Genomic DNA, 24,936 nt, shown 5'->3' with positions numbered 1-24,936 from the left:
ATAATAGGACAAATAGAAGGTCTCAATTTATGAATACGCTTTGTAGACAACACTTTTGTAGTAATAGACCGAAGAGTGAACAACAGTGACGATATCCTCAATAAATTAAATACACTGGATTCTAGAATAAAGTTTACAGTAGAAAAAGAAAAAGAAGGTTCCATAAATTTTTTAGATATAAATATAACACGGAAAAAAGGAAGAGTTTGTCTTCAAGATACACAGGAAACCCGCTTTTACTCCCATTACAATAAAGAACTACTCATTGCATCCGGAATCACAAAAAAGGTCAGCTTATTACAGTTACATATATAGAGCATTTAATATACCCCTTACACACACGGAACTAAAAAAATAACTGCTCTTTATCCGCAAACAAGCCCAATACAACGGATTTGAACTAAAAATGGTAAACACAGACGTGCCAAGTCTCCCGGTTTGAGCGGGAGACTCCCGATTTTTCATCGTTTCTCCCGATCGCCGGGACCGATCTTCCGATTTTTAGAACAGTATCAGTAATTTTCGTATTATTTTAAACTGCCGCCTTGTTCTATTGATATATGGGTGACCATGGCTGGTCGATAGTAGTTCTAATAATGATACCAGATAGCAGTACGGGGCACGGTAGTCAGTCATGTGCTCTCCTTTGGTCAAGCGAGTAGCCTAACCTCAGAAGTAGCACGCCATAGTCGTCTACGCGGGCCGGGACCTGCAGAAGTGCTCGTGTTATGTCTTAATATTTGTTTTGGCCAAAATGTTAAAAAAGAAGTATGATGCAGTGTTTAAAATTGCTTATATTGTAGAGTCTGAGTGAATCCAGGAAGGGACCAACGTTCACATTCTGTACTATATGTATAGGTGTAATTTTTAAGTTGAGTGTGGCGGAAAGTGCGATATACTCAAGCATATGCAAACGAAAAAACATGAGAAGAGTGTCCAGTGTGTGGAAAGAAATCAGAAACTGAAATTTTCATGTAAAAACCAAGATGCACATCCTGTGACGAATGCCGAGGTGTTATTTATGTCATTTATCGTAGAACATACCGGTAACCTGCCTGTAAATTGTGTCGATCACGTGGGACCTTTGTTTCACAAAATGTTTCCTGATTTGGAAATTGCTAAACGATATGGGTGTGCTAGAATGAAAACAGCGGCTATCATTACAGAAATGTGCATGGAAGAAATGGCGAAAATTGCATCACATTTGCAGATGAATGCATTTTCGGTTGCTACTGATGGTAGCAATAAAAGTGACTTGAAAATATATCCCATTGTAGTAACATTTTTTAGGCCTAAACTCAATGAAATTCAGAGTTGTCTACTCCCTGTGCCTAATTTAGAAGGGGATGCTGCTGGAGCTAACATTGCCAATCTTTTGCTCTCAACTTTTCGGGAATTCCACATTTCATTAAAAACTGCCTAGCTCTTGGTGCTGTTAATGCTGCAGTAATGGTAGGATTAAAGAATGGTGTGGCAGGATGTTTGAAGCGGGAAAATAGTAACATAATCATCGCAGTTATCATGCTGCAGAGAAGGGTACGGCGTGCTTGCCCGTAAATGTAGATGAAAGTATAATTGATATATTTTATTATATGGAAAGGAATGCAATAAGGAAAGAAGAGTTCAGAGAATTTCTTTCAGTCTGAACAAACTTTGGAGAAACTTTTAACCTTGAAATCTGTTAGCAAGACAAGTGATTTGAGTAAAAATTTAGTTCCTAGTTTATGAAGAGGGCTAAGTCAGCTACGGGTGTGTTGAACAACAATTATTCGTGATGTGATCTCCATGTTGAAGGATGAGAAGTCACATGTTCTTACAGTTCAGGTATGTCCAGTATTTAGTATTCACATATCAATGATGAAAAATATACACATAGACCAAATAGAATTGTTAATGTATTGAATTATTATGAATTAGTACATGTTCTGCCATCAGTGATGTGTTGATAATACGTCTTGATTCGCTGCCAAATTTCTCCTGATTTTTTAGTTTTAACTGTAAACAAAATAATCGGAAAATTCAAACAAAAGTTACAAACTAATCTAACACCCGAAATAAAAAAGAAAAATAAATATGCCAAGTTCACGTTCAATAACCCCAACTTATATACAGTAACAAATTTGTTTAGAAAATATAACTATAAGATCGCGTATTCAACCAGCAATAATACAAAGCAAAAATTCTTTAATTACAATAGTGTCAATTCCCTAGGAAAAAACAAAACATTTAGAATCTGGAGTTTACAAATTGAAGTGTCATCAATGTGAAAAAACTTATGTCAAGCAAACAGGGCGCAGTTTGACTGTAAGATACCTAGAGCATGCCAATGCTGAAAGACATAAAAAAATTTCCGCAATGGGCCAACACATGAGTACAACCGGACATCATTTCACAACTATAGAGCAGGATTTAACTATAAACAAAGGAGCTCTTCTAAATACATTAGAAAATCTATATATTTATTTAGAACAAAAATGTAATCAGGACAATAACCTGAATGATACAATTGACAATAGAAACCCTATATTCGAAGGGATATTATCAAGTATTGAAACTGTAGGCAAAGGAAACAACACAGACCATAAAATCATAAATAAGAACGAGCCTCCGCCATTTTGTACATCCACTCTCCCAACCCCTTTTAAAGCCGAAGCTGTGAAATAAGCGACACGCCTCCTCCCCTCTCCGCAGCCTTGCCTCCCCGAAAGGAGGAGCAAACAGCGGAACACACACACACACACCATTATTATACTAGACGTAAAGCAGCTTCAAACGTTCCCCCTCCAGGGTCACGGTAGAATTGGAATCTAACAACAGTAAGGTATGGAACAATTTTATACATTAAGTTATTATGTAAAGACACGTGCTTTCATTACAATGAAAACAAATTCCTATTTTCCTCATTTCATTACAGAAATTGAGACAGAAGCTCCCTTCTCAAAAACTGACCGGCAATCAGCTTCAAAGTTCCGCATTAGACTCAATTTAGGGCACATTAAACAAGCTCAAAATAAATAACAGCCTACCTGGAAGGAGTGAATGAAATGAGCATTCAGCAGTAATAAGAACAGTGTCAAGAAGCCATTCATTTTTCAAAAAACCTTTTAACTGGAAGACAAATAGATATTTTTAGTGTAACAGAGTTGAAACTTTTAACAACTATTCTAATGAATAGATATAGTTTTTAAGCAGGCTAGCTATGTATTCATGCTGTCTCATTTCATCAATCCATTAACCCTCACATTGTTTTAACATCATTTTAATTTAATTTATATTCAAATAGTCTTTAAGAGGAACAATGTACCTGAAAATAATGTATTCAGAAACTTAGCAATTCACCTGAGCTTAACAACAGATGAAGATGTTCTCAAGTGAGAACGAAACATGTACTGTTTATAATTAATAATTTGCTAAAAAGCAAGTAAAAAGTATCAAAAAGGTGGAAGATTTTCAATATTGTAACTCTCTGTGATTAGAATTTGATACAGAAAATGAAGCTGATTACCTGCAATATATACGGGTTTGCTGAATAAGCCATGAAGTTCTGAAACGTGTATATATGTGGGTTTGGCAGTTTTTGGGTTAAATCATTAGAAACTGAGTCTGACCATCATATTCTTAGTCTCCTTCTACTTCTCTTACCCTCCATGACAGTCCATTTTTATCGTAAGTAACTTATCGTCCTCCATTCGCCTCGCATAAACACTTTCCAGGTGTTTGATCTATGTACTGTTACCTGTCTGCATCAGTCCTCGTTTGGAGCCATTTCTGATACGCTTCATTTTTACATTTATAAGCTTAATCATTCTACCAAGATTTTTTTACACACACAGTTGTGAGGTATTGCTGTTTCTACTATAGCATCCCTAAATGCCACTCATTCTCTTTCTGTATCCTGAACCTGCTGACTATGTATTGTTTGGAAGTTTTGACTAATCATATCTATTACTTCTGTCTAATTTCCTCATCCTAGCACCTATACGCTGGAGAGATGGCATAAAACATGCAACAAAGACGACATTCATACAATCTATCTGTATAGCAGAAGACTGTGGAGGATGGAAATGGATACAAAGAAATTCTTCAGAGATCGCAATCCTCAGGATTGAGTGACCGATATAGACAGAGATTTTCTACACTTATTTATCTGCAGACAGATTTCATTTCCTCTATCCTACGACTAGAGTTACTTTAGTTCACTACAGATTCCATTTCATTTACCAAGTTGTTTCCAGGGAGTCCCTTGCCTGTCAATTGGCAATGGGACTTTGTTACTCCGGAGGTCCGAGGCTTGCATAAAATGTTGTTATCGTCATCGTCATCAATCTCCAGTTGCTCGGGTGTGGTTTGCAAGTCCCTTCCATCTTTGTCTGTCCATGAACCACTGTTCTTTCATAACCTTCTTCCAATCTTGTCCTCTCTCCTAGACATCTTTCTTCATCAGATAGGTCCATTTTTCTCTGGGTCTGCCCACAGGTCTTTTTACTTCTCTTTCATATCCTGTTCTTGGAGTCCTGCTTGCACTCATCTTTTCTACATGGCGAAACCACGTCAGTCTTCAGTAGGTAGCCTCCTGATCCCACTTCCTCGGACTTTTTCATTCCTGATATTGTTTTTTCTTCCATATCATTGTGCGTAGGAGCTTCATTTCTGCAGCTTGGGAATTGAGTTATCTTGTTAATGTGGTAGTTTCCAGTCTATACGTGAGGTTTGATGTATAATAGTATTTATATAATGTCATCTTAGCTTTCAATGTACTTGTTTATCCCACGGCAGTTGTCTTACTTGATGGTAAAATTGAGTTGTCTTGCTAATTCAGCTGTTCACCTCATAGTTTGCAAGGTTGTCCTTTGATACTATAGCACTCAAGTACAGTGGAACCTTGGATTGCGAGCATAATTCGTTCCGGCAACATGCTTGTAATCCAAAGCGTTCGCATATCAAAGCAAGTTTTCCCATAAGAAACAATTGAAATGCAGATGATTCGTCCACAACACAAAAATATTTATTCGCATACAATTTCTAAAACAAAATATAACGTAAAATAATTTAAAGTGCACTTTTCCTCACAATAGAATACAGTAAAACCTCGTTAATTTGAAGTCGTAGGGACTCAAAAATTGGACTTCGAATTACGTGATTTCGAATTAACCGCCAAATCGCAATTCAGAAGTACCAACCCTCGCTGTGTTACAAAATATTCTTAAGGCCCGTTACTGCATGCAGTTAACCTTGATTCACAGTTTATACCTTTCAAATGCCATGAAAAAAGAACTGTTTCCAAAATGTATCCAAGAGGGTGCATTTACAGTATTCAAATAATGCACATGGATATCTCACTGGCAAACATAACCTCACGCAACGAAAGAAAGAAAGAAAGAAAGAAAGAAAGAAAGAAAGAAAGAAAGAAAGAAAAAAGCAGATTCAAAGATGAGAAATCGATGCTGTCTCCCATGTGCAAGTACTTTATTCATTGAATTACTATACTGTAAGCATTTTAAATGCCTTGTATTTACTCAGAAAGTACCCGATGTCCTTAAAATCGAACTTTCCTATGACTATCCTTGTGCGATTTACTGCCATGGCACTTCTCTTGTACTTCAGAAATGTAAACACAAAGTATCACAAAGTATTCTAAGACTCATTAATACATGCAATCACCTCAATTCACGGTTTAAACCTTTCAAATGCCATGGGAAAGAACTATCTCCAACATGTATCCAACAAGGTGCATTTACAATGTTCAAATAATGCACTTGGGTAAATAACTTACAAACATAACCTCACGCAACGAAAGAAAAATATCACACAATTCAAAGACGAGGATAAATTATGCTGGTTTCCCTGTGCAGATGCATTATTTTTTGGATTTCTCTACTGTTTGCATTTTTAGATGCTTTGTGCTGGCATGGAAAGTGCCCGACGCCCATAACATTGTGGCTTATCGATATTTCCTATGACGAGGGGATAAAGTTTCTCACTTCCATGTGCATTGCAACGCACTATAATGACCCCCATCCCTCACACTTCTACGATTCCCCGGCTGGCACTTTCTTCTTTAAAACCATATGATCGTTTGGGCTCGCATTAAAATAAAGTAATGCAGTTTCATCGGCAATGACAATATTGTTCAGTGCTTACGAATTTATTATATGAGCCAGGTTCTCTTTTTTTTTTTTTTTCAACTGTCGGCATCACCAGTGTTCGTGGATTTTGTTTTCCCGCACACTGCCCGTTGCGTGATAATACGGCGTTCCTTAAAAGTTTGAATACAAAAGAATTCCAGTTTCAATCAACTTAGTAATCATGAAGCGCACTGTAGATCCACCGAAGTGAGTGTAAATGCAGAAAGCTATGGTACCACTCCACGTTCCGAAACACGCGTTCTATTATGACGCAGATAAATTTTGAGTTGAAATTACTCTGTAACATACTACTGTTTTAAAATGTAAAGGCAGTTTTGAATTAAAAGTCTAAATTTCGGTAATGGGGCCGACATTGTACTTCGAATTACGAATTATCCATATTTCGAATTAAACAATTTAAATAACATGCAGAACTTTATCTCATGTTTCCGGGAACGAGACCTTCGAATTAGGCGGGATTTTGAATAAACCGATTTCGAATTATCGAGGTTCTACTGTAATTGTTGGTGTGAGGGAGACAAGTTACTGTGTAGCACGAATTTCACTAACGGAATCACTGCTATCTGTTGGCTCACTGGAATTGTTTTCTTTTTGTGCAAATTTAACGAGGAACCTGTCCAGTGACTGTTGCTTTTGCCTCTTTTTTAGGATTTCACGAAAACTTGACATTTCATAATCATTGAACTAATTCATCGCTCACACTGTTACAGCCTTATTCGGGTGGTGTTTTTCTACAAAATATTGCACCATTTCCCACATTTTGCCCTTATCCCGAATCTCAGTTAAAGTGAGAGATTCCATTGAATTTTCCTCCTCCTCTTCCCTGGACGAAATCTCCATAACTTCCTCCTGTTGTTCGCGATTCAGGTCCATCAGTTCGTTGGTGGTCAGTTACTGGCTATGTTCTTCCACCAGCTCTTGAATGTCCACGTCATTCACTTCCGGCCCCATAGTCTTCCTAAGGACACAATTTCATCGACAATCGGTGGCTCTTTGTCACCAACAATCCCCCCCAAAGTCACGTCCAAGAACACAGTCAGGCCACAGCTTTCCCCAAGCGGAAGTGAGAGTTCTCTTTGTGACTCCATCCCAGGTGTTTATCGATGATCTTCAGGCAGTTCACGATGGGGAAATGATTTCTCGCAATCTCTTGGAGGGTAAGGTTTGTTTCTTTGGTCACTTCGAAGCATCGCTGAAATAGTGCTTTGGTGTATAGCTTCTTGAAGTTCGAAATGACTTGCTGATCCATAGGCTGGATTAGTGGTGTAGTGTTGGGAGGAAAAACTTAACCGTAACGAACTTGAATTCCTCCAGTAAGTTGTCCTCAAAGCCTCAAGGCCTGGAGGATGAGCAGGGGCATTGTCCATAACCAGCAAGAGTTTGAGCGTCAGATTATGTTCTGTAAGGTATATCTTCACTACAGGACCAAAGACCTCGTTCATCCATTCAACAAACGAAGCGGGGAGGGGAAAACATAGGCACACGTGACGCTCGCATTGCGGAACCTCACTCGCTTATCAAGTTACAATTTATTTAAAATGTTTGCTCGTCTTGCAAAAAACTCGTAGAACAAGTTATTCGCATTCCTATGTTTCACTGTACTTAAATTTTGTAATACTGTCCAGTTTGGTGTCATTTAGTCTGATTTGTAGTTAGTTGTCTCCCGTCTAACTTTATCACCAGCGTCTTAGCCTTGCTAGTATTTAAATCATGTCTCATAAACTCTTGACTTCATATCTGCAGCTTTTCCTCCACATCATTTTTGGTTTCACCCCAGATCACCATGTTGTCTGCAAAGATGAAAGCTTGCAAGTCCTCCTGCTCCTTCCTTTTTAGTGCCTTTATTATAGCATCCATCATGGTGACAAATATGATGGGTGACAAAGCACTGCTTTGCTATTCTCTTCTCTTCATTTCAAACCATTTGGAGAGCCCACAACCCTCTTCCACATAACTTGTGGTTTGTATCATACAGCATCTTCACTTTTGCAATAAGAATGTTGTGAACCCCCAGGTCTCCTAGGCATTCCCAGATATGTTTCCTTTGTAAGCTATCATAAGCCTTTTAGATGTCTAGGAGTATTGAAGTGGTTTCCCTTTTTCCAAGTTCTTTTCCATTAACATTCTTACAGCAAAGGTAAGGTCTATAGTTGTTCTTTTAGGCCTAAAACCTTGTTGTTCCTCTTCAAATAAAGGTTCTACAATTCCTCTTTATCTACTCTCTGTGTTGTTTTTTCTCTTTCTTCTCCCAGAAGTTTTCGACTGTGAGAGAGCAGAGTAATTCTGCGGTAGTTGATGCATTTTGTGACACCCCTTCCCCTTTTGTTATTCCAAATACAACATTACCAATCAGCAGAGATAACATGGAGAAGAACGCAAATGAAGAGATCACGATAAAGGAAGGCGATAAATATTAGATACCAGAGTCTAAGGCCGGGCGCACATTGAGAAGCAGGGAAGAGCAGAGCAGGACACCGCGAAGCTTACGAAACTGCGAAGTGCAGGTGAGTGCACATTGCCACGCAGGGTCTCGTCGGTTTTCAGAAAGAACATGTTTTCTTTTAGACTCTGTGATATTGAGGCATCCAGTATAAAGAGGCTCTTTGTTCTTTTTCTTCAAGCATTCGTGATTTTCTCATTTTGATAGTCATCTACACATTTTCCCTTGCGCTGATGACAACGCGGTTGTTCACCTTAAGACAGTCGCATTAAAAACAACCACCTTCGCCAGTTTACAAGACAGAACAATATTTATGTGTTAGCGATGTGCGGCATTCATATGGACTAAGCAAAAAAATCTAATTTCATGATTATTTTTTATATTTTTTACGTCGCATCGACACAGATAGGCCTTATGGCAATGATGGAATAGGAAAGGGCTAGGAATGGGAAGGAAGCGACCATGGCCTTAATTAAGGTACACCCTCCTCCAGCATTTGCCTGGTGTGAAAATGAGAAACCACGGAAAACCATCTTCAGGGTTGCCGACAGTGGGCTTCGAACCCACTATCTCCCGAATGCAAGCTCATAGCAAGGTGATCCTAACCGCATGCATGGTAACTTGCATGGTAAATTCATTAATAGGATCAGAGAGGGGGAGAGGGAGAAAATATTTATTTACAAATGTACTGCTAGATTTTCATCTAGTTGCCACAAGACAAGATACTAAAATCAACCAACATTGACAATCTGTTGTGAACACGTTTGCATTTATATTTGACAAGATATGATAATTTATTTTCCATACTTATTTCTTAGCATAAATGTGATGGTGGATGACGGCGACGGAGTCGGCGATGATGCTCTCCATAATCAGCATTAGATCTTTGTATTAAATACCCAATGTTGCGAGAACTTGGGCCACGGATTGTTTCACAAGTATTTGAGGATTACATTTTATTCCGTTCTCTAAATTACCTTGTTACCCAGCGTGAATAAAACGATTTATAGCCTAGACCTAGACTGTAGTGCCTTATTCCCCGAATTATCATACTGATTTTCATTAAACTCTGTTCAGCCATTTTCTCACGATGCATGTACATAGATACGTACGTATATACATACTGCATTGCAGTCCACATAATTCACATAGTACCTACAAAACACGGTGAGACCGAACGGCTGTGGTCATTTTCTCCTCCATTTCTTAACTAACTACGTGACACGTGCGCAGGAAACTGTGTTTCGAGGACTGCGCGTGGTAGGCGGAAGTAGGTGAAGAACCGGCCTGCTCTGCTCTGTCCTGCCCTGTCTGTCAACTTGCGATGGTGCAATGATTTGTGTGGATTACAAAAATCTGCTCTGCACTGCTTTAGCTGCTTCGCCTGCGTCCCAATGTGCACCCGGCCTAATACTAGGGGCAATGTTGTGGAAAGGGACTCAGGTCCAATAAATCATCGATCGGAGCAAACAAGAAACTGTTCAAAGTTGGACTCCTTTTGTCCTATGTATCCAACTAAGGGCCGGTTCTGCCATCTGCTGGTAAAGTGGCTGGCAGCTTCCCGGGTGGTAAACTACCTGGAGGTGTAAATTGGCTGGTACTCTGGCTCGCGTCCAACCACCTCCGCGCAAGCGCTAGGTAGCTATCCGGAGTTAGACACCGATATACGAAGTTGGCTAGACTGATTTTCAGCGACTTCTCGCTTTCGAGTGTGGTGCTATCGTCACATGCATGAAACTCATTTCGATTGTCTTATTTCCCTGTGCTTGCATCTGCTGATAATCACCAAAAAGCCTAATAAGGGGAGTCTTAAGAGTTATGGACAACGATTTATGTCAAGCTTCGTAATCTATAATCTATATTTATACACTAAATTTAGGACCTCAACATAATATTTTAGACATACAGTTGCAATATTGTACATACTGACATATATGCCAATTCACGTTAAGACATGCCTCATTTGTATATGACTAAATGCACATCATCATATGACATTCCTTTGACAATGCAATTTAATAAAAGCTTCATCATATAAATATGTATTCATGGTTCAGCTGAAGATGACCTTGTATATGGGGTCGAAACCGGTCCTGTGGCTTAATATAAGCAATAAACAAGTATTGATTGGTGGAAATTCTTTCCTATTTTTAATTGTTAATTATGTCAAGCTTTCGTGATTTTAATCTACGATCTTCAATATCAATACCTAATTGGGATTAAAATCTTCAGAGTACATTTTCTTACGCCAGTTATAACCTGTCATGTAAGGCAGCGTTTTTGAAAAGTATTCTCGTAGACTGGTCAAGTCGCTCACTCCGTAATAGAAGGTACTCAGGTTTTCATCGTATTTCTAATTTCTATTTTAAAATGTATTTTCGTGCCCTGCCATTGTTCTTAACTCTCTTTTACACGCTTCCATATACGTATATGCACACACATCTTCTTTACGGACTTATTGCCTTTGAGCATTCTATCTGCAGGCTTCTGTGAATTGATTAAGTATCTCCACAATGCTCTATTTGCAACTAGTTCTGTGACCTCATTTAGTTCCACATGCTTCCATTTATTGATAAAGCATTTCATGTAGGATGCTAGAGGTTTGTTTTTTTTACCTATTCAATACATACACTTGCAAAGCATTTCATTCCAATGTTGAACTTTATGAAGATAAAGTTGGAAGGTACTGTAAATGTAAAGAACTAATCGGGATAAATATCCATTCATAGGAAGAGGAATTCAGGAATGGAATAGTTTCTAATTTCTTCGAAATAATTTACAAGAAGACTATGTAAACAACCAATAGGGAATCTGCTACCTGGGCGACAGTCCTATGTGCTATTAATCATAACATCAATTTGTTAGTAGACATAATATTGTGATTAAATATTTCAGTGAAATATATTATTAACAAAAGAACGTATGAAAAGAGGCATACAGATTAACACAACACTAAGAATGGAAATAAAAGATTCGTTATAACTAAGACTAGAACCTGCATACCTCGTATTACGAAGTTAGCGTGTTAGCCATTACGCTACGAGAACGCTTGACATAATTAAGATGCATACATTAAGTTATACCTCGTGTCTGAAAACTGAGAAAGTAGAAAATTAAAGCCCATTTCAAGTGATTTCCAAATAGATTTTGATTTTATATCCTTTTAAAGTTTCTTTACGAAAGCTTGACGTATAAAATGTGTTCCCTAAGCTACCGATGCAAGAGGCTGGTGTGACCGTTGCAACTCAAGGGAAACATTAATGTTCAAGATCCTGCAATACAGTCTTGGCCACTGTTACAGTATCATGCTTTTTTTCAGTATACTAAGCTAATTTAAGTTGTATGTCACCAGAAATATAGCTAATAATGGTCAACTCTCAAAACTTGCCCAGCAGGTAAAGTCTTATCGGGCCCTCGAAGTGGCCAATAAATTACGCGCTGGGTAGCTATGATTTATGCTGCCAATAGCACTACCTGGGGTTGGTCGAACGGAAACATCCTTTTACATGGAGGGCAAGTTACGCGCTACTTTACCAGTAGGTGGTAAAACCGGCCCTAAACCAACTTTACCACGGCAAAGGAAAGAAAGAGATAAGACTTATTAAAAAGGTTCAGATGGAAGATAAATAAATTCATAGCAAGAAAATGAAACACAGATCATACATTCTTGTAGAGAGTACCTACTTACAAGTGTTTGCATGTGAAGATTGTCAACATAACTCCTCCCTAGCGACCTTCATAAGATAATACAATTTGTGTACAGTACTTCATTACCAAAGATGGGCTAGTGGCCCCACTCATTCTTTCATCAGGAGAAAAACTCTTCGCTTAATATCCCGTTTACCTCGGAGATGAAATATTTGCGATATTAATAACTTATTTCAAAATAATGTACTGTATAACGCACCACAGAAAAGGTACAGACTCCAGAGAAAAAGGTTCCTCAATAATGACTTAGGTCAAAAAAGAAAAGAAAATTGGGCAAAAAGTGAGTCGCATGTGGTGGGTGTGAAATGAAAAGATTCGCACAGAAAAATAAAATGGCTATCTCTAAAAAGGCGCAAAAGAAAGGATAAAGTTACCGCTCGGTCGCATAATAGCAAGACATTAATGGGATGTAAGACGAGGCAGCAAAATAAAACATTAATCTAGAGTAAAATAAAAACTCTAGGTGAAATAAATCTTTCTCTTTCATTGTGTAACTAAATACCATCTAATCCACTCAACCGCATGACAAACATACAGAATTGGGCATCTTACAGATCCAAAGTGCCATGTAGAAATGCACCAAAAGGCAACATCAGTGAAACACACTGGACTGACTACGGTTTCTTCACATCTGGAGATGGCACAATGTACAGTTCTGGTAACGACATCATTCAACACTGCAGAGTGGGCTTTGTGGTGAATAAAAGAATTGTCAGAGCCATTGAAAGAGTTTAGACTTTCAGCGACTGTATAATAACCATTCAGATCAAAGTGAAACCCTGTAATACGACAATTCTCCAGATATATGCCCCAACAGCTGATGCATCAGAGCGTGATGGTGAGGAATTCTATGGTGAACTTCAAGAAGCATTAAGTCAAATACATAAAAGGAATATTACACATATTATTGGTGATTTCACCTCCAAAATAGCTCGTAACGCAGAACCTGACATTGCTGGAGGATTTGGTCTTGGAGAGAATGAGGCAGGCGAGAGACTTATTAATTTCTACCAGGAGCATAGACTAAGCATTACCAACACTTCGTTCAAACAACCCAAACGCCGTCTCTACACCTGGATGTCTCTGAATGGAGAATACAGGAATTATATTGATTACATCCTATGTTAGAAGAAATAGAAGAGCTCAGTCTTGGCAGTAAAAACCTATCCTGGTGCTGAGTGTAGATCCAATCACCAGCCTCAGAGGGCTAAAATTAAAATATGATTCTGCATCAACAAACAAACAGAAACGTTAAAGAAATTTTATGCAGATAAAATCAGTTCCATTTATGCAGTTGAAGTACAAAACATATTGGATTTATTGTTGAATGAAGAGAAGCAACCAGACGAACTGTGGAAAGAAATCAAGTCAGGCATCACTGAAGCTGCCTTATTTTGTGTCCCATGCAAGAAACCTTGAGGTTAACCAAATGGATTTCTAAAACCACTGTCAACATCACAGAAAAAAGAAAAAAGGACAAAGCTGTAGGAAAAAAAAAAGAGAGAGAAGAGTTCAAATGGCTAAATGCAGTATTTCAGAGAGAGGTCAGAAGAGACAAGGAAAAGTACTGAAACCAACAGTGTTTGGCAATAGACTAAGAAACTAAGAAAGGCTTCTAGACATCTGCATGGTCATATCAGGAGGACTAGAAATCCATTTGTTGCTCATAAAGGAACCATCTGAGGAAACACTGCTCAAGAACTGCACGACTGGCAGGCAATATGAGACCGCTGGAAGGAATATACAGCACAGCTGTATGATAGTGGCCTACATGATCAACAGCCTGAGGGAAATCAGGAACTGGAACCTGATATCCAAAAGAAGTCATATGAGCAATAAACTAACTAGCCAGTCACAAAGCACCAGGCATTGATGGTATTTCTGCAGACTTATTGAAGCCAATACCACCATCAGTACCGACAACATTATGTCAACTCTGGTCATCAACTCTGTCATCTAGTAAACTTGGAATGGAAAAAATCAGTGTTCATATCTATTTAAAGATAAAAATTTCATAATGTTCCTTATTGAACTGAATCACAATTAAATTGAAACAAGAAATAAAGTGGTTCAACCTATTCAATACAAGGAAAATAAGAAATGCAAACTTTACATTCTTATTTGATTAAAAGCAGGACTGGTTTCGACCACTATACTGGGTCATCATCAGCCGATTAAATAAAAATATAAAAACAATATATAGGAAAACAATAAGTAAACGATAAGTCTTTCACTAAAAGCAGTTCAAGAAGCACTGTAACACTATGGGGATTAGCACTGCGTGATGTAAGATCCTAAAATCCAGAAGAAGTCGAAGATCAGTTATTTAATTGAATCAAGGTGCAAGTTCTTGACGAGCAGCATAACATATGTAATGTCCGGCACTGTGTTTCAGAATGTTTATGAGAATTGGTGAATAGTTCAGTGAACAAGCCTGCAAATACTGCTAGGCGTGAAGTTATAATACAATTTAATAAATTTGAAGTTCTAAAATTATATAGATGTTGAAGATAAGTCACTTAAATGAAGTAAGATGCAAGTTCTTGAAGAGCAGCACAACATACGTAATGACTGGCACTGTGCTTCTAAATGCTAATGAAACTCCGTGAATAGCCCAGTGATCAAGCCTGCAAATGCTTCTAGGCGCAAAAATATATAATACAATTTAATATAATTGGAGTATATATTAATGTTTGTAGGATCTTGTATGATAGGTCTTTTAGAGATGCAGAACTGTTGACATAAAAAACAATTTTGAGGAGAAAAATGTTAAAAAGCATAATATTGGAAACAAATGAAAAACGCATATGCATAGCGTGTATTTCTTGAAGATAAGAGTTCAGGTCGTATTTGAAGTAGCGTAAGGTATGAATTTAAATTAAAATGTTGTAATGATCTGAACTGTAGGTGATATTATAGTATACAGTTCAATTCAATTATTTTTTTTCCCCGAGAGGGAAGATGAAAAGAAAAGATAGGATATGGTAATAAATGAGGAGGATTAAGGAAGATTAATAGAACTGGAAGTTAAAAGATAGGAAAAGATAGGATAGGGAGATAAAGGAGGAATAGTTTAGGGTGGGTTAGGTGGATGAGTTATTGGAGGTAGAAAATGTGGGTAGGAACTGTGTAAGGCATGAAAATTGAATTCGGGTTTAGAAATTTAACATTTTTGAGAAGAATTAGGAAGTCAAATATAATATTGGGTTTTTCAGAAATGTTGTTTAAATTGAAATTAGGGTTGAAGTATTGGCCAAGGTGAATAAAACAATTTTTTCAGTGTGTTTAAAAAGGGGGCCTTTGTTAATAATTTTAAGTATTTTTATTATGTCTTTTTTTTTCAGTATTGGTGAAATTATGTTTAGAGTCTTGTATACCGAGCTCTATAGCTGCAGTCGCTTAAGTGCGGCCAGTGTCCAGTATTCGGGAGATAGTGGGTTCGAACCCCACTGTCGGCAGCCCTGAAGATGGTTTTCTGTGGTTTCTCATTTTCACACCAGGCAAATGCTGGGGTTGTACCTTAAGCCTACGGCTGCTTCTTTCCCACTCCTGGCCCCTTCCTGTCCCATCGTTGCCATAAGACCTATCTGTGTCAGTGAGACGTAAAGCAACTTGCAAAAAAAAAAAGTTGTTATATTTAATGGCGTTGATATGGTTGGAGTATCTGATATTAAAGTTACGTTCAGTCTGTCCAACGTATGAGGCGCTGCAGTTGTTACATTTGAATCTGTATACTCCAGATTTAGAAAAAGTATTAGATTTATTTAATGATTTAGAGTTTTGTAATATATCAAGATTTCTGTTATTGGTTCTAAAAGAAATATTTATGTTGTGTCTTTTAAGAACGTGATTCCTTTCCACTGTTGGGGTCTACCTTTGCTTTGGGTTGTGCTGCTGGTTGGATTTCCTGCCAGTGCTGTTTTCCTTCACTAGCCACCTCTCTGAAGCTCTTCGTGGAATTGGTTGGGCTTGTTGGTTCCTCGCTATGTTGTTCAGAATTTCTTCCCCTTCGTTTCGTTTTGTTGGTATCCGGAGTTATTACGTCACCTATATCTACTGTAGGGGTTCTGGTATGTTGTCCGGCGACGGTTGGTCTGATATCTGCTAATTCCTTCTTTGTTTCTCCCACCGTTTCCTTGATCATCTTCGGGATGCGATCAGTGAGATACTCTATGCGAAAATTCAACTTCTGATTAATTTAGTTTATTTCCCGCTCCCTGTCGTCATTCCATTTTAGTGCGTGGGGTTTGCAGCTACTGCATAACCAAGTCAGCTTGCAGTTCTTTCTTTTCTTATCATATCATATTCACCCCTGATCATGCCGGTGCATTCCTGGTGCTGCCATCTGTTGTAACTCACATTCAGTGGCGTGGTCTTCATCTTCCACTGGTTTCCTACAGATGTCACACTGCGCTTGCGTCTCAGTCTCGGTTGTTACTTGCTGCGCTCCTGACTTTGTATTCTCCTTGCTGCTTGTCATTGTCAAGACGTCAAAATGGCGACTTATTGCTATCCGCAAAGTAAAGTTCAATGTCACTCTCAGTCCACAATCCAGTGTCCAATCCCCTAGATAATACCTCCACTGAATGATTTGCTTCGTCACGCACTTCTCACTGTCACGTGCCGTCCTATTTTCATTATACCACTACTATCACCAGCTTATACACTAAAGACATCTACACGCGCCATTCGGTAGATTTGTTATCTTAATACGTCTATTATTTATGGCCTATCAGAACTTGAAAAGAACAAAACAGCCCTTGTAAATACAATGTAGGCACATTGAAATTTTCAGTACGGTATTTACAATACCTTAACAGAACAAATGATATTGGAGGATTTTAAATTTTTGGAAATAGTTCTAAGACTGCTGCAGATGATGAATGTGAATTATCAATTCCCCAAATTAAAATAAATTATTTACCGTGGCCTTATTCTGCACTCTTTACTTCAATTGTGGTAGCTATTCTTCATAGATTCCGACCCACAGATATGGTGTAAATACTAAAAACGTAGTGATTGTTTTGAAACTACTGCACTTATTAATGATCTTATTGTCTTTCTTTATGAGCATTTTTGTGCATTACAGAAGCATCAACGGAGGACAATCACTCGTAAATGTACTCGTTGTGCCATGTGGTTTGTGCACAAGGGCATTCAGAGGGAGCATATGCTCAATGATCATACGAGCTATAAGGGAGTTCCAGGTAAGCATACTGATAGCAGCGTTTTGAGTTATTCGTATGTAGGATTTTGGTAAAAGAGAAGCATAGAGAGTATGGAAAAATCTGTTCTTGTTTTTTGTATCAGGCATTACAAGTTTCAAATAAGTGACAAATAAAGTCATGTATCAGGTGAGCCAGCTACCCTTATAATTTTGGAAGATATGTAATTCTGTAATATGCATTAGTCATGATGATCGATATACCTCCGTTTGCCACCAATATGGTAACTCCTGTCTTCAAACATATAGTGCAAAGAACACTGGACTCTGTTAGCCTTTTGGAACATTAGAACAATACCATTCAAAACTATGACGATCTTCCAATTGATGTTAACACTGATGTTTTCATGGCCCGTACTTGTAGAAACATTATAGCCTTTTATGCCACGTGAGAAAACAAGGTGAAAAGCCAGTATCATGTCTACAGTCTCTCAATTAGTTTTACATTAATTCTATTAAAAAATAGATTTCTAGGTCATGCTAAGTGATTATGCATAGTAAAATTTGTTATTATTAATAATAATAATAATAATAATAACCCTTATAATTTTGGAAGATATGTAATTCTGTAATATGCATTAGTCATGATGATCGATATAATAATAATAATAATAATTATTATTATTATTATTATTATCATCATCATCATAATGCATGAAAAGCCTAAGCGTTGTCACTACAGCCAGTCTCTTAATCCTGCTGTTGTATTCACTTCCTTGTAGTCTTTACATCCCATTAAGCTTCTTACATCATCTAAGGAAATCTTCCCCCCCCCCCAGTATTTTTCCTTCAAAGATATTTACTAGGAAGTCATGTCTCGGGATATGACCTACTAGTTTTAACTTGCTTGCTTTGGAATTTCCTACCCTTATTTTTGTATTAACTCTCCTGCCATCTTTGCTCACAACTTAAAATTTGGTTTTTAATTCCTTTGAGCCTGCTACTATGGAATTGTCATCAGCAAATCTAATACTGTGGATTCTTTTCCCATTTCTCTTTTTTCCTTTAAAATTTATATTGTTTCTTCAATGAACAAATTGAAAAGTTATGGTGAGGGTGAACAACCCTGCCTCAGCCCTTTCCTAATTCTTGCCTTTCTTGTACATCCATTCACTACTACGTTTGTACATTGGTTCTTGTAAATTTTCCCAATGAGCCTCCTATCTTTCCAGTCGATTCCTGCGTTCTTCAAACATTCAAACAAAACAATAGTTTCCAGTTTATCATGTCAAAGGCTTTTTCCAAGTAAATGAATGCTGCAGTAGCCTTCCTGTTCATTTCGAGCCTCCTTTCCAGTATCATTTTTAATGCAAGGATTGCTTCTCTTGTTCCTTTGTCTTGTCTAAAATCAAATTGATCTTCATCTATGTACTGCTCTATCTTAAATGTTATCCTGTTCTTATATTATATTTAAGAGTACTTTTGAGGCCTGGGATACAATTGAGTTTGTTTTACAATTACTACATTCCATAAGCATTTCCCTTTTTGGGGACAGTGATTGTTCTGCTTTTAATGAAGTCGTCTGGGATCTCTCTTGTTTCATAACACAATGCGATAAGATTAAAATGATAAACCTTCAAGTCTGAACCAACATTTTTCGAAAGCACTGCAGTTATAGGTACCTGCTGCCTTTCTTTTAAGCTTGACAGACCTTTCTCAAATTCCTGCTGGGTGACTGGAGGATCCACTTTATGACTGCCTTCATCTGTTATATCTTCCAGTACTTCATTTATACCTCTGATTTCTTTATCACTGTGCAGTTCTTCTATATATTCTCTCCAGTGTCTCACCAATTTCTTCAGTATCCACCAGTACATTTTCATCTTTATCCTTCAGTAGGGTGGATTTTGTGTTAGGTTTGTACTGCAGGGATTTAATTCTTAGTATGCCTGATCCTGTCTTCCATTTCCATATCATTTTCAATTTCTTCAGCTACTTCTTTTGCCCAGTTTTCTTTCTCCTCTGCATTTACTTGTGATCTGATATTTTATTCTTTTATAGTCTTTCATTTTATTTTATTTTCTCAGTTTATTCCTCTTTTCTATATGATTTAATATCTCATCTGTCATCCGGTGTTTTCTTGGCTCCAGTTTCCTCTTAACTAAAACCTCATTTGCAACTTCTTCTATTCCATCCTTTACTTTGATCCATCCTCTTAATTCTTCTCGATGTCTTGCTTTCACTTCGTTGGTCTTCTCTTTAAAGAGTTACTTTGTTTCCTGATTCCTCAGATCATCCAAGAGCCATTTTTTTCATTTTGCTTTTCTGTATACTTCTTACCTGGATATTGCATTTAGCTATTGCATTATTTTATTAGTTAAAGTCAATTCTGAACAAACATGATATTAATCAATTGCAGAAGAGCAGGCTGACAAACTTTCAAAATGGACAGGCTATAAAGACAGATCCTGAAGAAAGTCTGGTTTTCAGAAGAAAAAAAAAACGAAATACTGAAGAAGAAAGGTACTGCCTGGATGGTGGAAAGAAAGGACCTAAACCAGGAGAAGATGGGACAATACTGAGTAAAAGCTCAACAGTTGAACAAGGATGGGCCCAGCAAGGGCAGTTGGAAGAATAATAATACTTTGAATTGCACGTGACTTCTGTAAATATCGTATGGTATTTGGATATTTATGAACACGAGTCCATTTCACTATTAGCCCGCTTGGTGGTCATGATTGTTACGGCGTGAAGTCTCTACGGTCGACACTGTGATTAGCCGGTTTGTGTCCCATTGGTCAGTATGTTGACCGACAGGGTAGGAGAGGTTGTAGTGTACAATTTCTAATTAATAGATTGCGTGTCAAAAGCCTGGGTTAAATTCCAAACCTCTCCGCAGTGCTCATACGGAGTGAGGGCATATGATGGTGTTAATGGATATTCATCCGTCGGATGGAGACGAAGCCTTGATCAGGCCCCTTGGTGCTATTTGACAGGAACAGGCTATGTGCTGGCATCTGGGTTTCACCCTCTTCCTTCCTACTATCATATATCACGTCATTTCACCACATTAACTCGTCTGATGAGGTTGATGCCAGAAAGGGAATCCGGTCATAAGAACTTGCTACGAAGATTCATCTCACTTCATGCCCAACCCCATAGAGAAACAGAACCGCCAGGCTCAGAGGCTCAGGCAGTTGAGGCAGTAGCCTTCTGACCCCAGTTTGGCACTTTCGTCCTGTCTCAGTCCGGTGGTATTTGAAGGTGCTGAAACACGTGAGCCTCATGTCGGTAGCTTTACTGGCACATAAAAGAACTCCTGCAGGACTAAATTCCGGCACATCGGAGTCTGAATATAAAAGTAATAAAGTAATTAGTGGGGCGTAAAGCAAATTACATTAATCGTTAATTAGAAATTGAACAAGGGGTTGGACATACATACATACATACATACATACATACATACATACATACATACATACATACAGTCCATTTGACTGTTATTATAATTCCGTTTCTATGTGTTTCGACTTGAAAGTTGACCGGAAGTCGGACATTGATGCTAAATTGTTACAAGTACAAATAGCAGATTCACAACACAAACAGAAATGTATATACTTGAATATAAGTCCAGAATCAATTATTCTTTGTAGCAACATGCATAACTCACAAAAGATTAACAATAACACATAACATATTTAGGATAAGTCTATAAGATAAAAACAGATCAATGCTCGAACAGATAAAACGCAAGAAAATGAAATTTCTACTCACCGTCTAGAAGTGCTTGCATTGCTTATCAATTCACTACCTCCTAAGGAAGGAAAAAATCCTGCAAAGGGAAATAAGGGAATACACCACTCATTTCTGAGTCACTATTGGCATTGCCATCGTCTGTTGATGTTTCACTCTCGCTTGACCGCAATGAGTTAATAACGTCTTCAATTTAATCGTCTGCGATACCTTCCCTCTCCCAAGCTTCATTTATAGGGTATAGAATTGTGTCTCGCAACCTGCACTTACACGGCCTTTGGCTTCCCAGAGAAGTCTTTCAAATTCCGAAACTGTGAAGAGTCAATTATTCGTAGCTACATAATCCTTCACTTGGGCCCAAATCAGTTCTATGGCATTAAAATGGCAATGGTATGGTGGAAGGCGAACTACGTTATGTCCTTGCCTCCTGGCTATTTCATCCACCATGTAAACTGGGTACTAGGGCTTGTTTTGTTTCGCAAGATGCATGAGATTCCCCTTTGCTCATGTCATCGCGAACCAAAATATTGTACTGCTCCAACCACTCAATCAACTCATCATTTCTAGCCACCAGTATTGGTGATTTGTCAAGAATGACAGAGTGAACTTGACAAAGACCATGAAAAGAACTGAGCACAATACAACACACAGCTGATAGCACGTGGTTTTAGTAAGCAATAGACTGGAACCAGAACTAGAGTCTAACGTGCTCTATCGGAGCGATCGGCTGCTTATGATTGGCTGTTTATTAATTCACTTAGCCTCTGTCAAAAGGCAGCGCTCAAATGTCAAGTCGAAACTCGTAAGAACAGAACTATAGAGATATTTGTTTTTTTCCCTCTCTTATGAATTTTGTTGATTATCCTCCTATTCGATACCACAATATTTACATCCAATTAAGATGAAATTTTAATAGACATGTTTCAACCCAGGTCAATACAGATCTAACATGAGATTTATAGTCGGTCGTGTTATTAGAGAGATCAATAAATTAATGACCTCAACACATTTATGTGTCTTCTGAAGTCCCTGGAGTTTGCATACAGGTTTACTTAAGAACATGGCAATCAGATTTGAATATCAGATGATTTATGCTTGTGTAAACTCCTCCTCACTGTACTTATGTTCGGCTCCATTGCTAAATGGTTAGTGTGTTGGTCTTTGGTCACAGGGGTCCCGGGTTCAATTCCCGGCAGGGTCTGGAATTTTAACCATCATTGGTTAATTTCTCTGGCACGGGGGCTGGGTGTATGTCTCGCCTTCATCATTTCATCCTCATCACGATGCGCAGGTCGCGTACGGGTGTCAAATCAAAAGACCTGCACCTGGTGAACCAAAATTGTCCTCGGACACTCCCAGCACTAAAAAGCCATATGACATTTCACTTTTTACTGTGCTTATGGCCCCTGTTCTTATGAGTGCTCACCAGGCACATGGAATGTGTGTACTTCTTCATTCTCATATAATTCATTTTTCTACTCGTAGGTAGTATCTTTACTTGATAATCATTTATTATGTACCTTTTTCCTGTTTGTTTCTAATTTTTGTTGCACCCATACATTATTACCTCAGTCTGTTACTATTTCCTCCAATGTTTTCCACTTCAGACTTACAGAATATTGAATTATGCTTACTGTATAATTATGCAGGAGTGAAGGTGTTTGTTCATCCCAGTGGAATGGATATCTTGATGCCAGTTCCTCCATCAACAAATGGGCCTTCAAAGAGTACTCTCTTTCCTAAGAAGACAAGTTCAATTAAACTACGAACAACGTACACTACAAAGCCATTCGAATCGTTGGTATTAAATGGTGTACCAACAGGCTCTGCTTGCTGTGAGTGTGAAGGTAGCTTTCTGGACGAGGAACACTTTCCGTAAGTACCGATTTATCATTACTCATCCTTTACATCATCATTTCTACTGTTAATGTTTCGACTACAATCCAGCGGTAACAATAAATATGATAACATAATTGTGTTCATTCATAGAGTATAAAATAGTACGTGGTGTACTAATTTGTTTAAGTAGAGAAATATATTTTCATATTCAGTTTGCTGGTTATGAGAACTGCTCTGTTCCTTTCTTGCTGTGAAAACAAAAATGGGGGAGATACAGTATAATCTTGAGAAAGGATATACAGGAATACATGGTAGAAGTAAGTAAATGACATGCTCATTATTCTGATAATTCAGTTGGAGAAAGGGATGAAGAATTTGTTTGAATTTCATATTGTACAAACTGGCATGTATACTGAGAAATTAGTTTGAGAGTGAAAATTGTACTACTACTACTACTACTACTACTAGTACTTCCACTCACCATCTAGAAGTGGTGGTGGTGGTAGTAGTAGTAGTAGTAGTAGTAGTAGTAGTAGTAGTAGTAGTAGTAGTAGTAGTAGTAGTAGTAGTAGTAGTAGTAGTAGTGTCATCTCACAGAAGGTTGACGATCACTGTGAAATAATTTTTCCTATTTTGTGTTTCCCATATCAGACTAGCCGTATTGTGGATGTTCAATTGCTGTCGGGAAGCTATGCACCCAGGATAATCGTCCCTGCCGATATGCACGTTTTCCTTCTGTCCTGCATTGTATGATCAGTTGTATCGTGCTGTATTTGTTATTTGTCATTTTAGAAGATGTGACCAAATTAGGCCATCTTCCTGCATTTTCCAAAGGTTAAAACTTCATATGATTTCTTGTCACAACATAGTATCTTTTCATTGGTGACAAGGTACACCCAAAGCCTTTTAAACATTCTGCAATACATCCACAGTTCAAACGCCTACATTAGGTTCACTTATGAAACCCGTAACAGCAGGTGAAACATGCAACACTCCATGCCACACAATTTCAAATAGGAAGTAGGATTGCACTTAAGATGTCTTAAGTTTTAGAAGAGAGCTAAAAGAGTAAAAACTTCGTCACCTACAGACTGTTTGAGAAAGCAAATCTTGCAGTATTAATGAGTGTTACAAATTTTGGTACTTGCTGAACAATGATAGCAAATCTAAAATTAGGCAGGCTTGCACGACTCAGGAAAGAAGGAAGCAAGAGAGCGGTAATAGAAAGAAGAAGTCATACAGGAAAAGTTTGTGTAGAAACTAAGGCAACTCCGAAAATCCCTTGCCGGCTCCATTAACATTGACCTGTTTCGCTGCCTTTCCCTATCCTTTAGCTCTGTCCACAGAGGCATTAGACTTGTCCCTCCATTTGCCTGTACCATCTTTTACAAATCCGGTTACTGCGGCCGCTTCACACGTCTCTGGAATGAGCTACGGCCTAAAATAAGAACCTTCCCTCTAACACAGTTTACAAACCATGTTAAAAGATGTAAATCTCTGTGTGTACATGGACGGGAATGAAAGGTAGTGTAAGTGTTGTCGAGTGAATGGATTATTGTACGAGTGTAAGTATATTAATAAAGTAATTATTTTAAATATTAGCTTAGTGGGTCTGTAAAGCAACTAATATACTTGGGTTTTTTTCACTAGACCATCCATAAAATCTGTATGATTTATGGTAAATAAGTAAATAAATATCACAGTTTCCCCCTTATCCAGCTCCTGCCGGGTCAGGATATTTATGGCACTTCTCAATCTTCCTCTTTCCTTCCACCATTCCTCTTCCACGATTTTGTCCCAATCTAAGTTTTGTCTTCTTATGCTGCTCTTCACTGATTCAGTCTGCCTTGTTGTTCTAGGTCTTTCTCTTGCTATCTTGCCCTCAC

At 38.1% G+C, this 24,936-nt stretch overlaps 1 protein-coding gene across 8 annotated transcripts in view; it reads left to right on the top strand.

Moving 5' to 3' along the window:
* Positions 1 to 24,936, top strand: part of LOC136874046 (uncharacterized) — a 616,846-nt gene that overhangs the window by 461,621 nt on the left and 130,289 nt on the right. For all 8 annotated transcript variants that reach the window (XR_010860213.2, XM_067147551.2, XM_067147552.2 and 5 more), the window contains 2 exons: positions 17,384 to 17,501; positions 22,861 to 23,086. Coding sequence is in view for 7 of the 8 variants with exons in the window: in XM_067147551.2 (XP_067003652.2) it covers positions 17,384 to 17,501; positions 22,861 to 23,086 (344 nt within the window). In the remaining variant the exon portion in view is untranslated. The remainder of the gene's footprint in view (positions 1 to 17,383; positions 17,502 to 22,860; positions 23,087 to 24,936) is intronic.

The sequence above is a fragment of the Anabrus simplex genome, chromosome 5 (assembly GCF_040414725.1).
Source record: "Anabrus simplex isolate iqAnaSimp1 chromosome 5, ASM4041472v1, whole genome shotgun sequence".
NCBI classification, from domain to species: domain Eukaryota; kingdom Metazoa; phylum Arthropoda; class Insecta; order Orthoptera; family Tettigoniidae; genus Anabrus; species Anabrus simplex.
Note: the sequence above shows the minus strand (reverse complement) of the source record. Positions and strands in the feature narration are given on the sequence as shown.